At 60.6% G+C, this 17,475-nt stretch overlaps 3 protein-coding genes across 3 annotated transcripts; 1 reads left to right on the top strand and 2 right to left on the bottom strand.

Annotated features, from left to right (window-relative positions):
• Positions 1-84: 84 nt before the first annotated feature.
• CHLRE_14g630835v5 (uncharacterized protein) lies at positions 85-2,380 on the top strand. Its single transcript, XM_043070390.1, has 3 exons — positions 85-174; positions 862-954; positions 1,215-2,380. Exons 1-3 carry the CDS (start codon positions 142-144, stop codon positions 1,356-1,358), a joined length of 270 nt encoding a protein of 89 aa, XP_042917063.1. The 5' UTR covers positions 85-141; the 3' UTR covers positions 1,359-2,380.
• A 2-nt stretch (positions 2,381-2,382) lies between these two features.
• CHLRE_14g630823v5 (uncharacterized protein) lies at positions 2,383-5,514 on the bottom strand. The gene is made up of 4 exons (XM_043070389.1): positions 5,191-5,514; positions 4,173-4,914; positions 3,642-3,821; positions 2,383-3,305 (listed from the first exon to the last, which is right to left on the bottom strand). The coding sequence occupies exons 1-4, from the start codon at positions 5,385-5,387 to the stop codon at positions 2,775-2,777; spliced, it is 1,650 nt and encodes a 549-aa protein (XP_042917062.1). The 5' UTR covers positions 5,388-5,514; the 3' UTR covers positions 2,383-2,774.
• A 47-nt stretch (positions 5,515-5,561) lies between these two features.
• Positions 5,562-15,764, bottom strand: CHLRE_14g630811v5 (uncharacterized protein). Its single transcript, XM_043070388.1, has 9 exons — positions 15,229-15,764; positions 14,552-14,602; positions 13,386-14,133; positions 9,671-10,939; positions 9,383-9,513; positions 9,059-9,242; positions 8,818-8,880; positions 7,877-8,654; positions 5,562-6,389 (listed from the first exon to the last, which is right to left on the bottom strand). Exons 3-8 carry the CDS (start codon positions 14,130-14,132, stop codon positions 8,403-8,405), a joined length of 2,646 nt encoding a protein of 881 aa, XP_042917061.1. The 5' UTR covers position 14,133; positions 14,552-14,602; positions 15,229-15,764; the 3' UTR covers positions 5,562-6,389; positions 7,877-8,402.
• Positions 15,765-17,475: the final 1,711 nt, after the last annotated feature.

Genomic DNA, 17,475 nt, shown 5'->3' with positions numbered 1-17,475 from the left:
CATCCACTCCTCCTCAACCCCCTCCTCATCATCCCACTCCTCCTCAACCCACTCCTCACCTGACCACCCCACCTGACCACCTCCCGACCAGACGCCCTGGACCTGGCTGGCCTGGACTACCTGATCCTGTCGGGCCGCGTCATGAGCCAGCTGGCGGCCCAGGACACGGACCAGGTGAGAGGGGAGGACAGGGGGGGAAGGGGGACGACAGATGGGGGGAAGGGGGAGGGCAGAGGGGGGAAGGGGGAGGGCAGTCGGGAGGGGGCGGTGTGTGGAGGGGTGTGGGGTTACATTCATGGGGGTGGGGGGGATGAAGGGGGTGCTGAGGCGGGAGGTGGACACTGCTTTCACCATTCCCACTGGGGGGGCGAGGGGGAAGTGTGGGATGGATTGGTGGGTGTCACGAAAGCGCGAGACAGGGCCGTGGACTGACGGGGCTTGCTGGGGGTTGGCGAGAGGCGTGTGGGCAGCAGCCTGTGCAGCTGATACTGGGACAATTGGTAGGGAGATGGGCGCAGCAGGGTCCGAGGCGGAGGGGCTGTGGCTGGGGCTGTGGGTTGTGTAGGAGCCAGGCGATACGGCTTGTGGTGGGAGGCCTGGGGCTTGGGGCCTGGGGGTCGCGGCGCCCGAGCTGAGGCTGAGGGGGGTTTCCTCCGGCGACGCAGAGCTGACCTGCGACCCCTGCTACTGAGGCATGCTGGGTCACACGTAAATACACACACACACACACACACACACACACACACACACACACACACACGTACACACACATACACACACACACACACGTACACACACATACACACACACGTTTGTTCCGTTGCCCTAACACGTACATTCTCTTTAACTCTCTCCCCGCAGGGCTACAACGACGGCCTGTCGGCGGTGGGCGGCAGCAGCGGCGTGGAGGCGGTGCTGACGCCGGCGCTGGCGGCGCAGGCGGAGGTGAAGCAGGTGGGAGGGGCGTGGAGGAGCGGGTTGGGAGCGGGGTGCTGCGGTGGGGGCCGGATGGGTGGCAGGCTGCAGGCGCGTGTGGTAGGGGCGTCATGCGTGATTGTGGGCCCCCGTGGGCGTGAAGGCTGGGTGGCTGGAACAGGGGTGCCATCAGCGGCGTTGGGTGCAAGCGCACAGACGCAGCCAACATCGCCCAGTGAAGTCGACCTGACCCCCTCTTCCCATCCTCTCCGCCCTCCCCTCTCTCCCCTCTCCCCCAGTGGCCCGCGCTGACGGAGCCGGTGTGGAAGAGCGAGCTGGGCCCCGCCGCCACCGAGCTGCTGGCGGCGGCGCTCAAGCTGCGCGCCAACGACGTCACCGAGCTCAAGAAGCTGCTGGCCAGCCGCTCCTCGGCAGCCGACTAATGTGTGTGGTCGCTATGGCATGTGCTGGGCCGGAGCAGCCGACTAATGTGTGTGGTCGCTGTGGCATGTGCCGGGCCGGAGCAGCCAACGGATGTGGTCGCGGACCACCAAGCCTGCGTTACGCCGGAGGAGGAAGGCGCGCAGGTTCTGGCGGCACTGCTTGCGGCGCTGGCGTGGGTGGCGGAGGTGGCTGGGCTAGGCTGAGCTGAGCTGAGCTGAGCTGGGGTACTGGTGCGCCCAAGGGCTGAATCGGATGAGCGGGATTCCTTCTTGGCGAGGACCAGGAGGGGCGCCGTGTGTGCGTTCCTACCGAGTGTGCCGCTTTGTCGCGTTGACTTGTGTGCGCTTCCGTATCACGGCGGGCTTTCGGACGTGAAGCAAACTAAGTGGGATAATGTGTTGCGTTGGGAGGAGGCGGAGCGAGCTCAGTCCCGGATACTGGCAGGGCCGCTGCAAACCGCCTGGGGGTTGTTGTTTGAGTGAGCGCGTCTTGCCCTCTCGTTGCACATTGTTGACCGTTGTTGCGCATTATGGGACGCACGTCAGGAGGTGGAACAATGTCTGTTGGAGCTTTGGATCGCCGCGAATGCATCAAAGTAGTCTTTCCACAGCAGGTGCTGTTTCCGGACAGAATAAGACATGCCGGCAGCCTATGCAGACGCGAGGCATGAGGCATGCATCAGACGTTGCTGCAGCCGTGCAGCGGTTAGGTGCGCCTCGCTACATGGCAGGGTGGCACTCGTAGCACGGTAGCGAGGTGTACAAGCGAGTGGTGGCGGCGGTGTCAAGTGGCATGTGAAGTCACGCCTCCCGCTGCTGCACTCCTCTGCTGCGCACACGCGGGTCCTGCAGGATGCTGGGGCTAGCCGCCGGAGTAAGCTGGCCGAGTATGGGCAATTAAGCACCCAGCTCCGCGGGGCAAGTACAGGCAGCGACAATGGACAAGTGTTCCCCAGTCACGGGAAAAGTGGGCTGAGCGCCTGAGCCCACGCCACGTCTCAAGAGATCTGCGGCCGCAAGCGTCTATCTCATCTCCCGGACACAGACACAAACAATGCCGGCGACCGCGTCTACTGATTTGCCAAGGCACAGACAGCATCCCGCGACAACACACACGGCGCATACTTGCTTGCGCACTTGGCACGTTAGTTGTGTTAGCCCTGCCTCCGCGTGCTTGCCTTGTACAGCGCTCGCCGCTCGCACGCAGCACGCCTCACAGCCCAGCCAGCCCTGCTCGCCGATCTGCTCGCTACTCGCCATTCCTAGCAGGTTCTGTTCCAATCCCCTCCAGCCGCAGCCAGCCCACATGGCACCCGAAATGTGGCTTGCCCTAATGTCGCTGTCGCGCGCGCATCTACACCGGTCCAGCATAGCCTGGCCTCCACTACGCGCCCCCACTACGCCTCCAGCCCTTCACTATGCTGCTGCCGGCAGCCCCGCCTCCTTCCCGACCCGCTCCGCCGCCGCCGCCAACAGCGCCGCCGCCGCCGTCAGTTCGGCGCGTGTCAGCGCCGCGCCCTCATCCAGCGGCACGTCCAGGTGTGCGCTAACCGCCGCCCCCGCCACCCACTTTGCCGTACACGCCATGTCACACTGCTTCAGCGGCGGCGCCTGCGTCACGCCCGCTTCCGTGTCCACAACCACCCCGTCAATGACCAGCGGAGGCGGCGGGGGTGGCGGCGGCGGCGGCGCCGCCACCGCCAGCCGTGTCGACGGCGTGGCGATGGTGAGGTCCGCGGCGCCGTACAACCACGGCTGGCCGCCAGGGGTGGTGACGCCGCCGGCGGCAATGGCCTTGATGGCGCCCGCCGCGTCACCGGCGGCGGTGGCGGCCGCGGCGGCGGCGCGCGCCTTGTCCTCGACGGCGGCGCGGGCGGCGGCGGCGGCCGCCTCCAGTCGTTTGTAGACTGGGCCCAACACTGAGTCCGCCTCGGTTCCGAACACCGCCTGTGGATTACAGTAGGGCCTTGATGGTGGGCTTGCATGTACCGTAGGCGGGTTGACGGATGCGGCGTTGGTGCTCGCGCATGCACCCATCCCCGCCCGCCAAAAAGCTTCACCCAATCCTGAAGCAGCGCAATGCCATCAGCCCACCTTTCCGCTAGCCTCCCTTCCAACCACCCCACGCCGCCTCTATCCAACTCTGAGGTCATCAGCCGCGCATCACACGCGCATTCCCCCACAACATTGACCATATGCCTCAGCATCACCCCCCGGGCCTCTGGATTTTACTGGGAATGGTGGCTGTTTACTGGGAACGATTGTAAGCAAGTCGCGCCTCACCTGTCGAGCCATGGGGTTGCCGAACAGCATGTGGTGCGGGCTTAAGGGGTCGCGGCTGAGGGCCGCCGACAGCCCCGCGCCCGACAGTGTGAGGCCAAAGCCGACGCGCCACAGGCAGCGACCCAGCGCGCGCTCACCCGTGGTGGGCTGCCCGTCGCGCACACAGGACACCCACTTCTCCTGCAAGGACAGGCGCAAGTGGGCGGGGGGGGGGGGGGCGCGGCAGGGTTGGTGGGTCTGTGAAGGTGGGTTTGGGTTCGCGCGCAGCGTGCAGCGCCGTGGCAGGCAGGCATGAAGGCGGCATGGGCGCTCGCACAACCTGCCCCACTTCTGAACCCCACATCCCTACACCGCTATCCGCCCATGGCGTCACGCAACCGCATACAGGCATCTACGGGCACTCTCGCCTCCTGCCCTGCCCTGCCCCTTCCCGCCCTGAGCCTCCGCTCATTTCCAGGTTGAGACAGCGCCCTAACCTCCCCGAATCCGCCTCACCAACCCGCTCATCCCTAAACCAGCTGCCACGCCCACCTTGTTTATGTAGCTCAGCAGTTTGAAGTTGAGCGCCACGCCCGCGCCCGCCGCCGGCCAGGAGTGCCCGCAGCGGTCGCCGCTGCCCAGGAAGCGCCGCGTGCCGCAGCCGTTGCCGTCACCCACCAGCCCGTTACACAGATCGAATCGGAACTCGCAGCCCGAGGCGGGCCGGCACACCGGGCACACCGGCTGCGGAAACTTGGGCGGCCGCTTCCGCCCCATCACCGCAGTCAGGTTGAAGCCGCAGGGCAGGCAGGCGGCCGCGACGCGCGAGGGCGACAGCAGCGTGATGCCGTTCCAGTCGGCCAGGTGGTCGCACACGGCGGCGGCGCGGCCGCTGAAGCCGGACAGAAGCGACAGCGCGTGGTGGGGAAGCCACAGCGTGTCGTCACGGGCCAGGAGCAACCAGCGGTAGGGCGGTGGGGCTGAGTTGGGCGCGCCGAGCGAGTAGTGTTCAAGGCCGGTGGCGTTCGCGGCCGCCTTGCGGGCTAACGCCATGAGCAGCTCGTGTGCAAGCATGGGAGCCATCGCAGCGCGCGGCCCCGTGCGGTGCTCCGCATGCAGGGTCGCGGGAGGGGGGTAGCGGCCGTAGGGGCCGCCGCCCGCCGACTCGTCGGGCTGCGCGTCCGCCCATGCAACGTAGGCTTCGGCGTGGGGCCCGGCCAGGCCGCCAGTTTGCTCGTTGAGGGCCGCGGCGTCAGCTGCCGTCTCCAGCGCTATGATGGTGCGGATGCCGCGCCTGAATCGATGTGGGAGTGTTTGGAATTGGGGGAGGGGACAATCCTCGAGCGTCGGAGACGAGCCAAGGAGCCCGGAACGCTGGAGGAACGGCGCCGTCCAGTGCACGGGCACGGGGCTTGGATGTTGCCATTGCCCCTTTGTCGGCGCCCTCTTTACAGTGTCACGGACACACAGGCGTGAAGCGCGTGAGGCAGTGCCATACGTGGCTTGCAACGGCGTGGAGGCCTGGGGTTCGGGCTGCGCCGAGCCGTGTCCCAACCTGGTAGTAACCTACCGTGCGAGTCGGCTCGCGTGCACCAGCGGCAGTCGCTCCTTTGTTGTTGGTATCACAATGACTAGGTCCGCCAACGTCAAAGGCGGCTGCGTAGCCTCCGCCGCGCCATCCTCGCTGAGCAGGGCGCGATGCAGCTGCGCTGACCCAAAGCTATACGTGAACAATGCTATAGCAAAAAGTAACATGAGTGAGCTCATCTGTTCTGCTAATGGAGCTTATAACGACTACTTCTTGAGAGCTGTTGTGCAAGCGTGGCCATAGCTTAGCCCTGTGCAATTCAGTGGCTTGTTAAATGTATGGACACGCTTACGCAAACCGGGCTAGCTGTCTGTTGGACTGCGCAAAGAACAATGTGCCATGGGGATGCTGACCTGAGCACGCACTTACACGACGGCACTCCCGACCGGCCGACCGGGCCTGCCACTGCTGGCGAGTGGCCGTTCTGCTTCGCCTTGGTTCCCCGTCTGCCTCTTCCCCAACTACACTATATTACGGCAGCCAAGCACGCGCGATGTTACAAAGGCTCCTCGTCAACAACCTGTGACAATCCGACCCCCCCTTCATCAGAGCAAGACCGTTGGATGCCGGTTGGTCGCCGCACGTAGTGCAGTCCCAAGACATGAAACTGGACGGGAGCTGCACCAACAGGCGGGAGTTGCATCGTGCAGTTGCACCGACACACAGGTGCTTACGCTAACCTTCAACAGACAGCAATCAGCGGCTACACCTCGCGGCACCTCGTGCACCCGGGCTGGGGCCAGTCAGCTCACATTCTCCCAGTGCTTGTATCTTGTAGATGCCCTCAGGCACCCGGCATCTACACATGCGTAGATGACCCTGACCGCGGCATCTACACTTAAGCCCCCAAGCCCCTCAAAACGTCTACGCTTCCCCCATTTTTGCGCCAAAACCGGCCAAAACCGTCTACACTGCGTAGATGCGTGGCACCAAAACCCAAAAATTTTTCTCCGCCTTCGGCGGATTTTGGGCAGATTTCTACAGTGTAGATGGAAGATACGAGCACTGCATTCTCCAACACATTCCGACTCCATAACGATGCACCAAGCAGACCGCCCAGATCTCAACATCGGTGCCCTACCTCTCTCAGCCATGGGAGAATGCCCCCCCCCTGATCTCAGCAGTGTCCTTCTGCGGCCTTGCCGCACTCGTCTGTCCTCAACACATACTACCGCCGTGTCCTGGAAACAGCAGAAAAGATATGGGGGGATTGCGGGCTGTGCCTTGCAGATTTGGTGTCATTCCCCACGGCCAGCTTGGCGGCGCCCGCCAACGCCGCCCGCCCGCCCTTGCAAACCTTGCCACTGTTCTAAACCGTGTCTGACTCGCCGTGCCTTTCTTGCGCTGACAGGAACTATCCGCTGAGACACACCAACAAATAAAATCAGGAGAGCCCTGGATAAAACGGTATGTGCGCCCTCACGCTGCGTCAGGACGTAAAGGGGGGCCAGGTACACAAAAGCTACCGCGTTGTGCGCAGTCTGCGCCTCTTCACCATAACTACCGTATAACAGTAAATGACTGCAATAATATAACCATCAGATGTGAACTACCTTCTCTCCTACAATCCCAATGCCCCAGCTCAGGGCTCCTATCTTAATGTCTCCAGACATTAATGGGCCATTTTGGCCGTTTCCTAGACATTCCTTCCGGGGGCTAATGTCTGGGGCGAGACTTTGTTGGCCCGGGTTGGGGGCCGGTTTTGTCCGAATTCCCATGGAGAAGCCCCCCCACCGCCATGTGCCCAGACAAAAGATGGCGGCTACCCGGCCGTTTTTGTCTGGAATTAGACATTCAGGGGGGGGGGGGTAGTTTCGACTGGGAAAGGCCCCATGTTCTAAAACGAAAGAGCTTGACGAGAGGACTCCAAATCCACTTTCAGAGTTTCAATCAGGGTAGTAATTGCAAAGTTATGGGCCCTCAAAGTTCAGGGTCGGTCGTCGGGGCTGGGGGTCCCCAAGATTTCGTCACGCGGATGTGGGTGGGACTGCCAGATTTCGTCTCTGCGCCCTAAACGCCCCTCTAAACGCTCCGCCCATTAGCACAAGCACTAGCACACATTAGCACGCACATACTAAAGCATTTGCAGAACGTTTGGCCTCTGGAAAGCGGCCGCATGTCCGTCCACATCATCATCTAAGTAGCGTAGAGCCCCCACTCGAGCGCCTCTCACTGGCGTAATGGAGACTATGCGGACTGGTGCTAACTTGTAACGGCCAAGGCTTGGTGTGGGTCATGGCGACAAGGCTGCCGCCGGCCATCGAGCGTGACATGAATCCCAGGATTCTTCACATGATCCCGGGAGAAAGTCCACCGATCTCTTCCGTCACACAATCCCAAACATCATATGTACAGCGCAATTGTAAGCTTAAGCGCACGCCCCGGTAGTCTGACAGAAGGGTCGGTGGTCGGCCATGGACACACGGACATGTGTGGCATGGCTGCCAGTCAAGTTGTGCCTCCAGCTGAACCGAAGATATACAATTGTAGAGCTCGCCGAGAGCAGTCGATTGACACCGACCTGGCTAAAAATCAAAGGGTTTTGAGGGGGGTTTTGAGGTGTTGCACGGTGGTGGGGTCGGTCGGTTGGTCCGGAGGGGGGGTCGGGAGGTTTTGGGACATGGGGTCTGGAGGTTTAGTTCGTACCCCCCCCCTGGCTCAGGCGCACATTATTCCACTTCATACAGTGTGTCAGCTGTCGGTCTAGACGGCCTCCGCTGTAAGAAGCTGAGCTGAGCGGAGCAAGGGCTGATGGGGCAACTGACTCCTGCAGACTGCCAAGGGCACTTACACTGCAGAGGCTCGTGGGCAGGAAGTGCAGGCCAACCAGACAGCAAGGAAAACCTCTTAACACCCCTGCCGCTGCTTGAAGCGGTGATTAGAATGCCGAACGACAGAGAGCAGCAAATGCTGGTCGCTCCGGCCGTCTTATAGGCCTCCATGCCATCCCCGTTTAGCCTTATTCTCGCTCCGCTTTGCTATGCTCAAACTAAACTAACCTGTTGATTTCGTCACTCTGTTCTCCATGACACACTCCTCCCCCCCCCACGCACACACACACAGCAGCAACGCTGTGACCACAACAACAACCTTACTACACCATCCAATGCAAAGCTGCGCCTTACTGTCTTGATAATGCCATGGTGGCGGTGGAGGCCTAGAAATAAGGGCTGTGCAGCTAAGATCTAGGCGGCCTAGCCAAGTGTGCCTTCAGCCAGGTTCAGCTGTTCAAACATCGCCTTCATATTCGCCTTCATATTCTCCAGTAGTTCCTGGCTCGCCTTCTGCTTGTCCTCGGCCTCCTTGCGTGCAGCCTTCTCCACCGCCAGCTCCAGCCGCAGCTGCCGCACCTCTGCCTTCAGACTCTCATTCTCTGCGTGCAATGATGCATTCTCCAAGCACACAGCATCTACCTCCTTCATCAGCACTGACACGGCCTTCTTCACCTACGAGAGCACAGAGGTGGAGAGAATGAATGAGTACACGTGATCCTCCAAGTCAGGTCAGGCCCTTTTCGCTTTGGCACAGCCGGTCGCATCCTTCAATGCGCACGACAAACATGACTGGCAGGCGCAGCACACGTTACAAGAGCAGCTGCGAGATGCTTACCCCTGTGTCTCCGCCGCCCCCGCTTGCATCAGCAGCATGTGCACCAGCGGCCCCCGCAGGACCCTGCCGGATGCCATAAACATCAGACACAGCAGACAAACACGCTGTTAGCTTCACACCATTGATGGGCATCGCCATACAAGCAAGGCTCTGACAAGCATCATGCCATGGGGCTTGGGATTGCCGTACACCTGTCGCTTGAGGGACTCAAGCCGTAAGGCCCCCCTAAAGCCGCACTTGCCTGCGTGTAGGGCAGGCCGCCATTGAAGCCACCGCCGTGGTGCGGTGACAAAGCGCCACGTGCTGGTGCGGCCGCAGGTGCTGCAGCAGCGGCGGCCGCTGCGGGCGCCGGTGTGCGCACTATGCGCGGGGCCGGTGATGGCGCCGTGCCGCTGCCCTGGCCACCGCCAGCGACGTGCGGCTGCCTGCAACAACATCAACACACCCAGTACTTTATCGTGCAAGCATGGCGACATAGCATCGGTTGCACAGAGAAGGCCAAAAGGTGCGAGCTATGGGTTACTACCAAGGTTGCGGCATGAGTGCGGGGAAGTTCCCAGCTTACCCATTCGGGACCTGGGAGGGTACTCCACCAGCACCGCCTCGACCTGGGGTCGCCTGCGGCTGCCTGTGGCGCTGTGGCGGCCGCTGGTCCTCCCCCGGCTCGTCAGCCGCGCCAGCCCCCCGCTCGTACACCTGGACATAAACGTACACCGAGCACCCAATTGCGGTTTGGTGAGTATCATGGTGAGTGTCATGGTAAGACGGTGCCGGCGCACTTGTTTGCCCATAACCCAGAATTCCCCGTAGGTCAGGGAGCTGCAAAATTACTGCTGAAGCTTCGACACCTTACCTCTTGCTCGCCGTCCCCATCACGCAGGCCCACACCACTGCGGTTTCGGTCCGCAGCAGCTCTAGTGCGAGGCACTCCCGCCGCGCCTGCTGCAGCCGCGGCACCTGCAGCGGCACCAGCGCTGCCTCCCACGCGCAGCTTCAGCCTTTGCACAGCCCCTGAGCCGCCAGCGCCTGACCCCGCCATTGCTCGCCTGCGGCCGCCACCTTCGCTATCGCTCAGGGGCGCCGCTGCCGCCCCGGCAGCAGGAGCGGCAGCAGCTTCAGGCTCGGCCACAGGTTCAAGGCGGGAGATGTCTGCAACAAGCAGCAAGTGTCCTTGCGGCCGGGTGCGGTACAGCGTGAGGTCGTGCATGATGCTGCTGCGGTCCGTCACGCCAAGCCCGCCCATGACCTCCCGCAGCTTTCGCAGCACCAACTTGTGCTTGTTTCTGTGGTACAGCGTGATGGTCGCGTTCATGGGGATGAGGGGACCGCCGTCAAGGCTGATTGCGACCAGCAGCCGTGGCCGCCAAGGCTTTGTTGCTGGGGTGCTGCGGCCGCCGTGGGGCGTGCCACTGCCCCCGCCCGTAGCCATGGCGGCAGCGCCATGGCCCTGACCGTGCCGTGCGTCGCGGTGGTATTGCTGTCGCTGTCGCTGCGCCATGCCTGCCGCCGCATCCGCGTCGTCATCATCGCCCTCCTCCTCCTGCTCCCAGTCCATGTCGCCGTCATTATCCACCACCTCTTCGTCGTCGTCCTCCCCCTCGTTGTCCTCCCCTTCCTCCTCCTCTTCGCCCTCATCATCGTCATCGCCCTCCCCCCCCTCCTTCTCCTGCCCCTCCCCGGCCTCGTCTTCTTCCACCTCCTCCTCGGCCTCCTCCCCGTCCTGCTCGCTCTCCTCCTCCTCCGCCGCCTCCTTGCCGTTGAACACCACCTCCTCGCCGTTAGGCGAGAAAGCCCAGGTGTGCGTCATGGCGACATTGACCACGACACTGCCGCTTGGTGCCGAGGTAGGAGGTAGGTGAAAGCCCCGCACTTTCGCAGCCAAAAGTTTCTTCACAAAGTGGGTCGCGAAGCCAAACTGGTATTCACGGTTCAGCCGCACTGTCGCGCCCTGGTTCGTCCGCTGCTTCTTGCACAGCGGTGGCAGCTCAAAGGCCGGCAGCACTTGGTGCACCGGCCTGTGGAGCGGCTGCTGCTGCTGCTTAGGCTTGGGACCAACGGCAGTAGCACGTTTGGCGGCGCCTACACCATGTGGTGTACTGCGTGGAGATGCAGCGACACGTGCCTGTGCAGGAGGGAGGTGTGGGGACATGCACATGGGACTTCAGCGCATGGGGACAGCGCACTGACTGAAGCGCACCGACCAACTGAAACTGTCCCTAAACTCTGTGGCCCGCACTGTCTTCCCAAACCGCGCCCAATTTGAGCCTTTGGCTCCCAAACTTTAAGAACCAACGGCTTCACCCACAGGTTCTGAGGAGGGCAAAACGTGTCCACACCTCAACCTAGCCCGCATCCCTCAAGATTTGGCTTTGTTGTGCATATAAGGGCCCTAAGTCCTGACTCTTGTGCCAATAGATGTCGCTCAGGATGAAGTAAGTTCGCAAAGCACATTTCCCCATCAGCTCAGTTTCTGAGTCCAAACTCATACCAGCACAATTGTTGGTCATTTGCGCATACGTGGCAATCATTAGGGATGTTAAAGCAGTTAGGATGTGCGCCATGTTGATGGACACCCCGCGGTTTAGGAGCATTTGGGGCATTCAAGTGGCGACACTGCGAGCCCCCAGACACCAACTGAACTGGCATTTGAAGGTTTCGCATAGCAAGCAGTCTACTAAGCATTCGTAAGCCCCATGATGCAATCTAGCCCACTTGTGGCACGCGTTCGAGCCCATATGGTCATAATATTATGATCGAAGTGCAGGGCATAAAGGGTCAAAACCTCCCGACTGCATGCTTGCTGTTTTGCATCCAGGCCTACTTGTTTATGTCGTCAACCTGCCACCGGCCTGACCCATAACTGCCAAACCCGGCTTTCACTGGCCGTTGCCGCCCGTACCCCATGTGTGTGTGTGTGTGTGTGTGTGTGTGTGTGTGTGTGTGTGTGTGTGTGTGTGTGTGTGTGTGTGTGTGTGTGTGTGTGTGTGTGTGTGTGTGTGTGCGTGTGCGTGTGCGTGCGTGTGCGTGTGCGTGTGCGTGTGCGTGTGTGTGTGTGTGTGTGTGTGTGTGTGTGTGTGTGTGTGTGTGTGTGTGTGTGTGTGTGTGTGTGTGTGTGTGTGTGTGTGTGTGTGTGTGTGTGTGCGAGTGTATACCGTATGTGTGTGCGTGTGTGTTGGTTCCATCGGCGCACGGCCTGTGCTGGTGACGGGGTTCCGCCACGGCGCTGCCCGCTTCTGAACATGGCCAACCCGCCTTCGCATCGCCCCCTGCGCATTGACACATCCATGGCCCCACGGGCGCGCACTCATGCAGGTGCGCGTCCTCGCCAGCAGGGTAGCGAGGGAGCCGTTCGGCGGCCCGCGCCCTGCTCGCACTCACCGCACCCCGACCTCCTGCCCATGCCGCTTCGTCTCCCCACCCACGCACAGCCCCATCTCGCACCGGGCCCATACACCCTTGCTCCCTAACACTGCCGCCTCGCCACCTTCCTTCCTCTTTCTTCCATTCTCGAGCCGCGCGCGGGATCCCATAGCCTTGTACTGCCCTGCTTCACTACTTCTGCGACTTCTACTCATACTCGCCGCCTTGCCATCCCCCACATGTCCGTCGCGCCTGGCTCCTGGACGCTTCTACCTGGCGCGTCTTCGTTCAAGCCCAGAGTATGTTGGTGTAGCTTTGCAACTAGTTGGGCGACGGGGTCCGCGCGCGGCTCGCACTGCTGACATGACTTTGGATCTGCGCTGGACTGCTCCTTCCACCTGCCGCTACACTGCCCAGGCCCGCCCGACTACCTATGGTGATGTACAAAAGCTCGCATGTGCGGCTGCAGTTCTCTTTGCAGCGCGACTGTTTTCGTACGGGATTGGTTCAACGTTAACCGCCCTCACCACACGGGTATGACGCCGTTCTGGAAAAGGGGTCAAACGGCATTTGGGTTTTGACAGGGTTTGCGATGCGGATCAGACCCCAACTTTTGGCAGCAGCTCGGCTACTCACGGCTGACGTGCTTCTGTCTGATCCTCATCGCCAAGTAGCTTAAAACCCGCCTGGCGTCCGGGGGGTGAGTTCCGGCCTGCTTGGCACGGTCGGACACGGTGGTCGGGCCGACCACTGAAGTAGCTACCGGCGTTCAATCCATATTTGCTTGATACTACTGAGACCTCAAACATCTTGTTTGTGGCCGAGTAAGTGATGTCGCGGTCAGCATGCTCGACAAGCTCGCGCAGCCCGCTTGCTTTAACGCCAAACTATATTGCCGTTGAATATGCTAAACGTTATAAGACTGATTAGAGGGTCAGGGGCTTTACAGTGCGACCCTGGCGAAAGCGTGCCTCGCGACATGTGCCGACAGCCACCCTCACAAAATGCGACGGGAGCCAACTTTTGAAATCCTTATATGTCATATAACTTAATTTCGGAGAAAGGGAGGCTAAATCTGCGCGAGCGCGGAGAAACACGTGTGGACACGTTTTTGCACCTCTCCAGACCGGCGTCATACCCGTGTGCCCCCGTACCCAGCCATGACCCTGCCTTGCTACAATGGTAGGTCTCTCACGCCCACAACGCACCTGCTTCTTCTGTGATGGGTGCGCCGCCTCAGGCTGCTCGCCCTCATCCGCGTCCTCCTCATTGCCAGGTGCCGCGGAGGGCTCCTTGGTCCAAGTCGACACGTCAAGCAGCAGCAGCACCTGCCCAGGCGCTGGTGTGTAGACGGAGCACGCGTGCAGCGTGACACGTGATAGCGCCTCCGCGATGTCTGGCACCACGGCGGCTAGCGCCACGCGCAGCTGCTTCAGCCACAAGTGCTGCCTCCGCTTCTCACCCTCATCAACCGCATTGCCGTCCACCGGCACTGGAGCCCTGCCATCCAGGCTGACGGCGAGGTACAGACTGGGGACACGCGGCGCCGGTGCCTGCTGCTGCTGTTGCTGCTGTGATGGCGCCGCGCCTGTCCCACCCAGCTGAGCGCCTGCTTCTGCTGCGCCGGTGGCGACGGGGAACGCGGCTGATTCGATGCCCCTGCTGCTGCTGAAGCGCCAGGCTGTGCGGGGCACTGCCGCGTGGCCACCATCTTGGTCCTTCCCATCCCCCAGCAAGCCCACAAGCGTGTCCCACACTCCCTTGGGCAGCCGTGGCGAGGCTTTGCCACTCAGCTTCACTATCAACTGGCCGCTCTTGTACTCAGCTATGGCTGGTGCGCCGAGGGCAGCGGGGGGTTTGAAGGTGGGCTGCTCGTTGGCTGGGTTGGGCTCCCCGGGCGTCCACGACGTCGCAGCGGCATCCGACCGCCCGCGTTTGCGTAGCGGCGCCTCCATCCTGTGAAGCAGGCAGCAAAGAGGAGGAAGGGTGCTCACCACCAGTCCTGCTGAAACAACAACATGGCTCATGTGGGCTTCCTGACGTTTGCGCTGTCCTGTCTGTGCCAGGCCCAAACCAGTGCCCGAATCTTGTAGATGTCATGAGGCCCACGGCACCTACACAGCGTCCAATGATGTAACTAGGAAGCCCCCCCCCCCACACACACACACCCCAAGACGTCTGAAGTCCTTACAAATCCGCGCAGCGGATTTGGACAAACCAATAGATACGGGTTGTCAACACACCACTGACGCTGCGGATTACCCGCACAGTGCCAACAGCAGACAGATGATCACATGCACGTGCTATTATCTGACGCAGCAGGTGTCGAAACGGCTACCTCATCATACAGTGACCATGCTGAGCACTCACTTACCAGGTCTTGAAGGAATCCGTGTTGGCTCTGTCCAGTTAATCAAGCGCACACCTGCATTGCACAAGGCCACTTGATTCACTAGGCCTATATCTGAGCCGGGAAGAAGACATGGAGCTGGGAGTGGGCCCAATGTGTATCACACGCATGGGGGCGATGGGACAGGGCAAGGGGCAGCATGGCGTATCAGTCCACTGTGTATCATGCGGCTGGCGGCCCCGGCATGCACATGTGGGCGAAGGTCCGGCCGGCGCTTGCAGCAAAACTGTGGTGGATTGGCTGACCCATGCGTGCATGCTTGACAGCACCGACCGGACACGCCCTTGAATGCACAGGGGGGCGGACAGGTGGGCGGACAGGCCACGCATGCCCGAGGGTTTTCACGCGTCCGAATGATCAAGCATGCGCAGGGGGCGCCCATGCGCGCTAACTCGTTCCGCAAATGCCCAACTATCCAATGCTACGAAGGAAACTGGCTGTAGTCTTGCCCTCATGTCCCCAGCGAGCTGTCTGTGCAGCTGAATGTACCCAGCAAACGCAACGAAGATTGATGAACCTTATCAAGCTAGTGTTTGCAACTTAATACACAGCTTTTTGTTATCATGTTAACAACCGGCGCAACAAGAAACAGGCGCCAAGTGGCGATCGCCACGAGCGGCTTTGTTCAGCATCCGGCTTACCTGAAACTATATTCTCAGGAGACCCATGGGCTGGGTGTGGTCACCAGCTTGAAGCGGAGAAAACTCTGTGCGCGATTAGGCCAGCGTTGGGCCAATTTGCATGGTCATTGGTGGCCTTATCAATCTGCTATCTATTTTGTCTCGCAATAGTGCTTTAGCGCCGCTCCCGGGGCCCGGGCGCTGCGCCGAACGGGAGCTGAAGCAACAAGCAAGCAAGTTTTGGCCCGTATCCCTTGCAGCTCTTCGCAGGCAAGCAACACCTGTTCGTTACAGCCGCTTTGGGGTTGTTTTGTTGCATTTGCCAAGGTGCGCGGTTTGATCCTTTGGTGACGTCACAGTTGACAAGTCTCCAGCTTGTCTCGGATGATTGTCCGATGAATGAGTGCGGACCACCCACGCGCCACTTCCTCCTCCTCCTTGCGGGCATCCTTGTGTTTTCATGGCCAACATGCCAGTGTATTTACTCTTGTCAAACTTAGAGCCGTGGCTCATTGTCTTCTGCGTCAGTGGTCACAGTTGTCCACAAGTGCTCCGAATCAAAAACATATGTGAGCAGATCAAGTTGATGTGTGCAGTGTGCGGACCTGGCAGCTTGCTGGCATAGTTGGGGTTGTGTTGCGGCCAGGCAATGGACAGGCCAGAGCAAGTGAGCGGCCATGGGCAGCAGGGTGCACTAGGGCACAATGGCTGTGTCCAAACACACACCGATGCCAGCCGCTCCTGCGCGGAAGCGCACTGATCACTAGGGCGCAGAAGTCCCATCCAGCAACCTGAACCCGAAGGCACTCCACCCATCAAATTGATACCCAGTATTCAAAAAAATGCCCTGCACTCTGTGAGCTGCTTCCAAGGCCAAGAGCCAGGGTTGCCTAGTTCGTAGTACGCGTACTATGTACTACGTACTGTACTACATACTGTACGCTGCCCTCGTCGGCTAGTACGTTGGAAAATACGTTGTGCTGGGGAAACCAGCGGGGTGGGCCGTGGCAACACCGTGGCTGGGCGCGAGGGGTGCTGGAAAGGATGTCCATCAAAGTTTGCGAACCATGGCTGCTCTCCGCACTGCAGCTGTGTTCTCTTACAACAATATGAGCATAATAAGTTGAAGGAGATTCCGCTAGAAGACTATGACCGCGCAAATCCAAATTCACACCGATTCGGGCATGGTGCGGGCACGCGTGCCGTGTTTGCGTCGGCTTCCCCCCCGGATTTCCTGGCCCAGCGTATTATGCACCGTATTTTACCGTACTGTACTAGGAATCCTAGTATGCTGTATTAATACGCGTATTATGGAGAGAGGGTCGCGTACTAGGCAACCCTGCCAAGAGCACATCCTACCGTACCTACCCCTATTAATTGCACCGTCCTCCCTGAGTGTGTGATGGGACAGGGTTCAGGCAGGTTGGCGAGGTCCCATAGGGTGCAGCTGACGCCCGTACCCCAAGCAGACAGCAAACAGTTTGCAGCGGCAGAGCAGGAGTGCATGGCTGGTCGAACGCCGGAGTTACTGTACCGACAAGTTGCTGGCTGGCTGGAAGTTTGCTGATGCGCATTCCTCACGCTCCGGGCGCCCGGCCAGGCGATAGCACCACACAGACACACCACAACGCCACACTTGCTCGCGATGCAGAGCCGCACCGCACCTGCAGGAAGATGACCAGCGTCCACGGATGAGCACCAAATGCAACATAGAGAAAATGCAACAGTATGCAGCAAAGCAATGGCCGGGCGACAGTATGACAAGCAGGGGCGAAAACAGGGCACGGCAAGGTGTAAGCGTCCCTTGGCATCCGCGGAGCGTTTTGATGCTTACATATGGTATCGAGACCAAATAACGCACTCAAGCACCTGATCACTGCTCTAAATGCGATAGACCGGCAGGTCGCAAGGTCGATCCGCGCTTCCTACACTCTTCGATCTCGATTGTATCAGACGTGGTGCAAATCTCGAGGTGCTGAGACAAGTCGCGCAACTCTCGTAAGCCGATGACGCTGGCTATAAACAATGCTGTGCGCTTGTACGCGCCTATGCCCTATGATTCGGCGACCGCAATAGGACGGCGCTGGGATCCGAGGACGGCTCCCGTCCAGAGGGGGGGGAGTGTAAGCGTCCCTTGGCATCCGCGGAGCGTTTTGATGCTTACACAAGGCAGAAAAGGGAGCCCGAATGTACAGATGAGTGGCGGGCGAATCGAATGCGAGTGCGAGACAAACACAACCGGAGTGTGAGGAAGCGCGGGTTGGATTG

This window comes from Chlamydomonas reinhardtii, chromosome 14, assembly GCF_000002595.2.
Source record: "Chlamydomonas reinhardtii strain CC-503 cw92 mt+ chromosome 14, whole genome shotgun sequence".
NCBI lineage: Eukaryota > Viridiplantae > Chlorophyta > Chlorophyceae > Chlamydomonadales > Chlamydomonadaceae > Chlamydomonas > Chlamydomonas reinhardtii.
The sequence above is the reverse complement of the archived record's forward strand: the minus strand, read 5'-3'. Positions and strand labels throughout refer to the sequence as shown.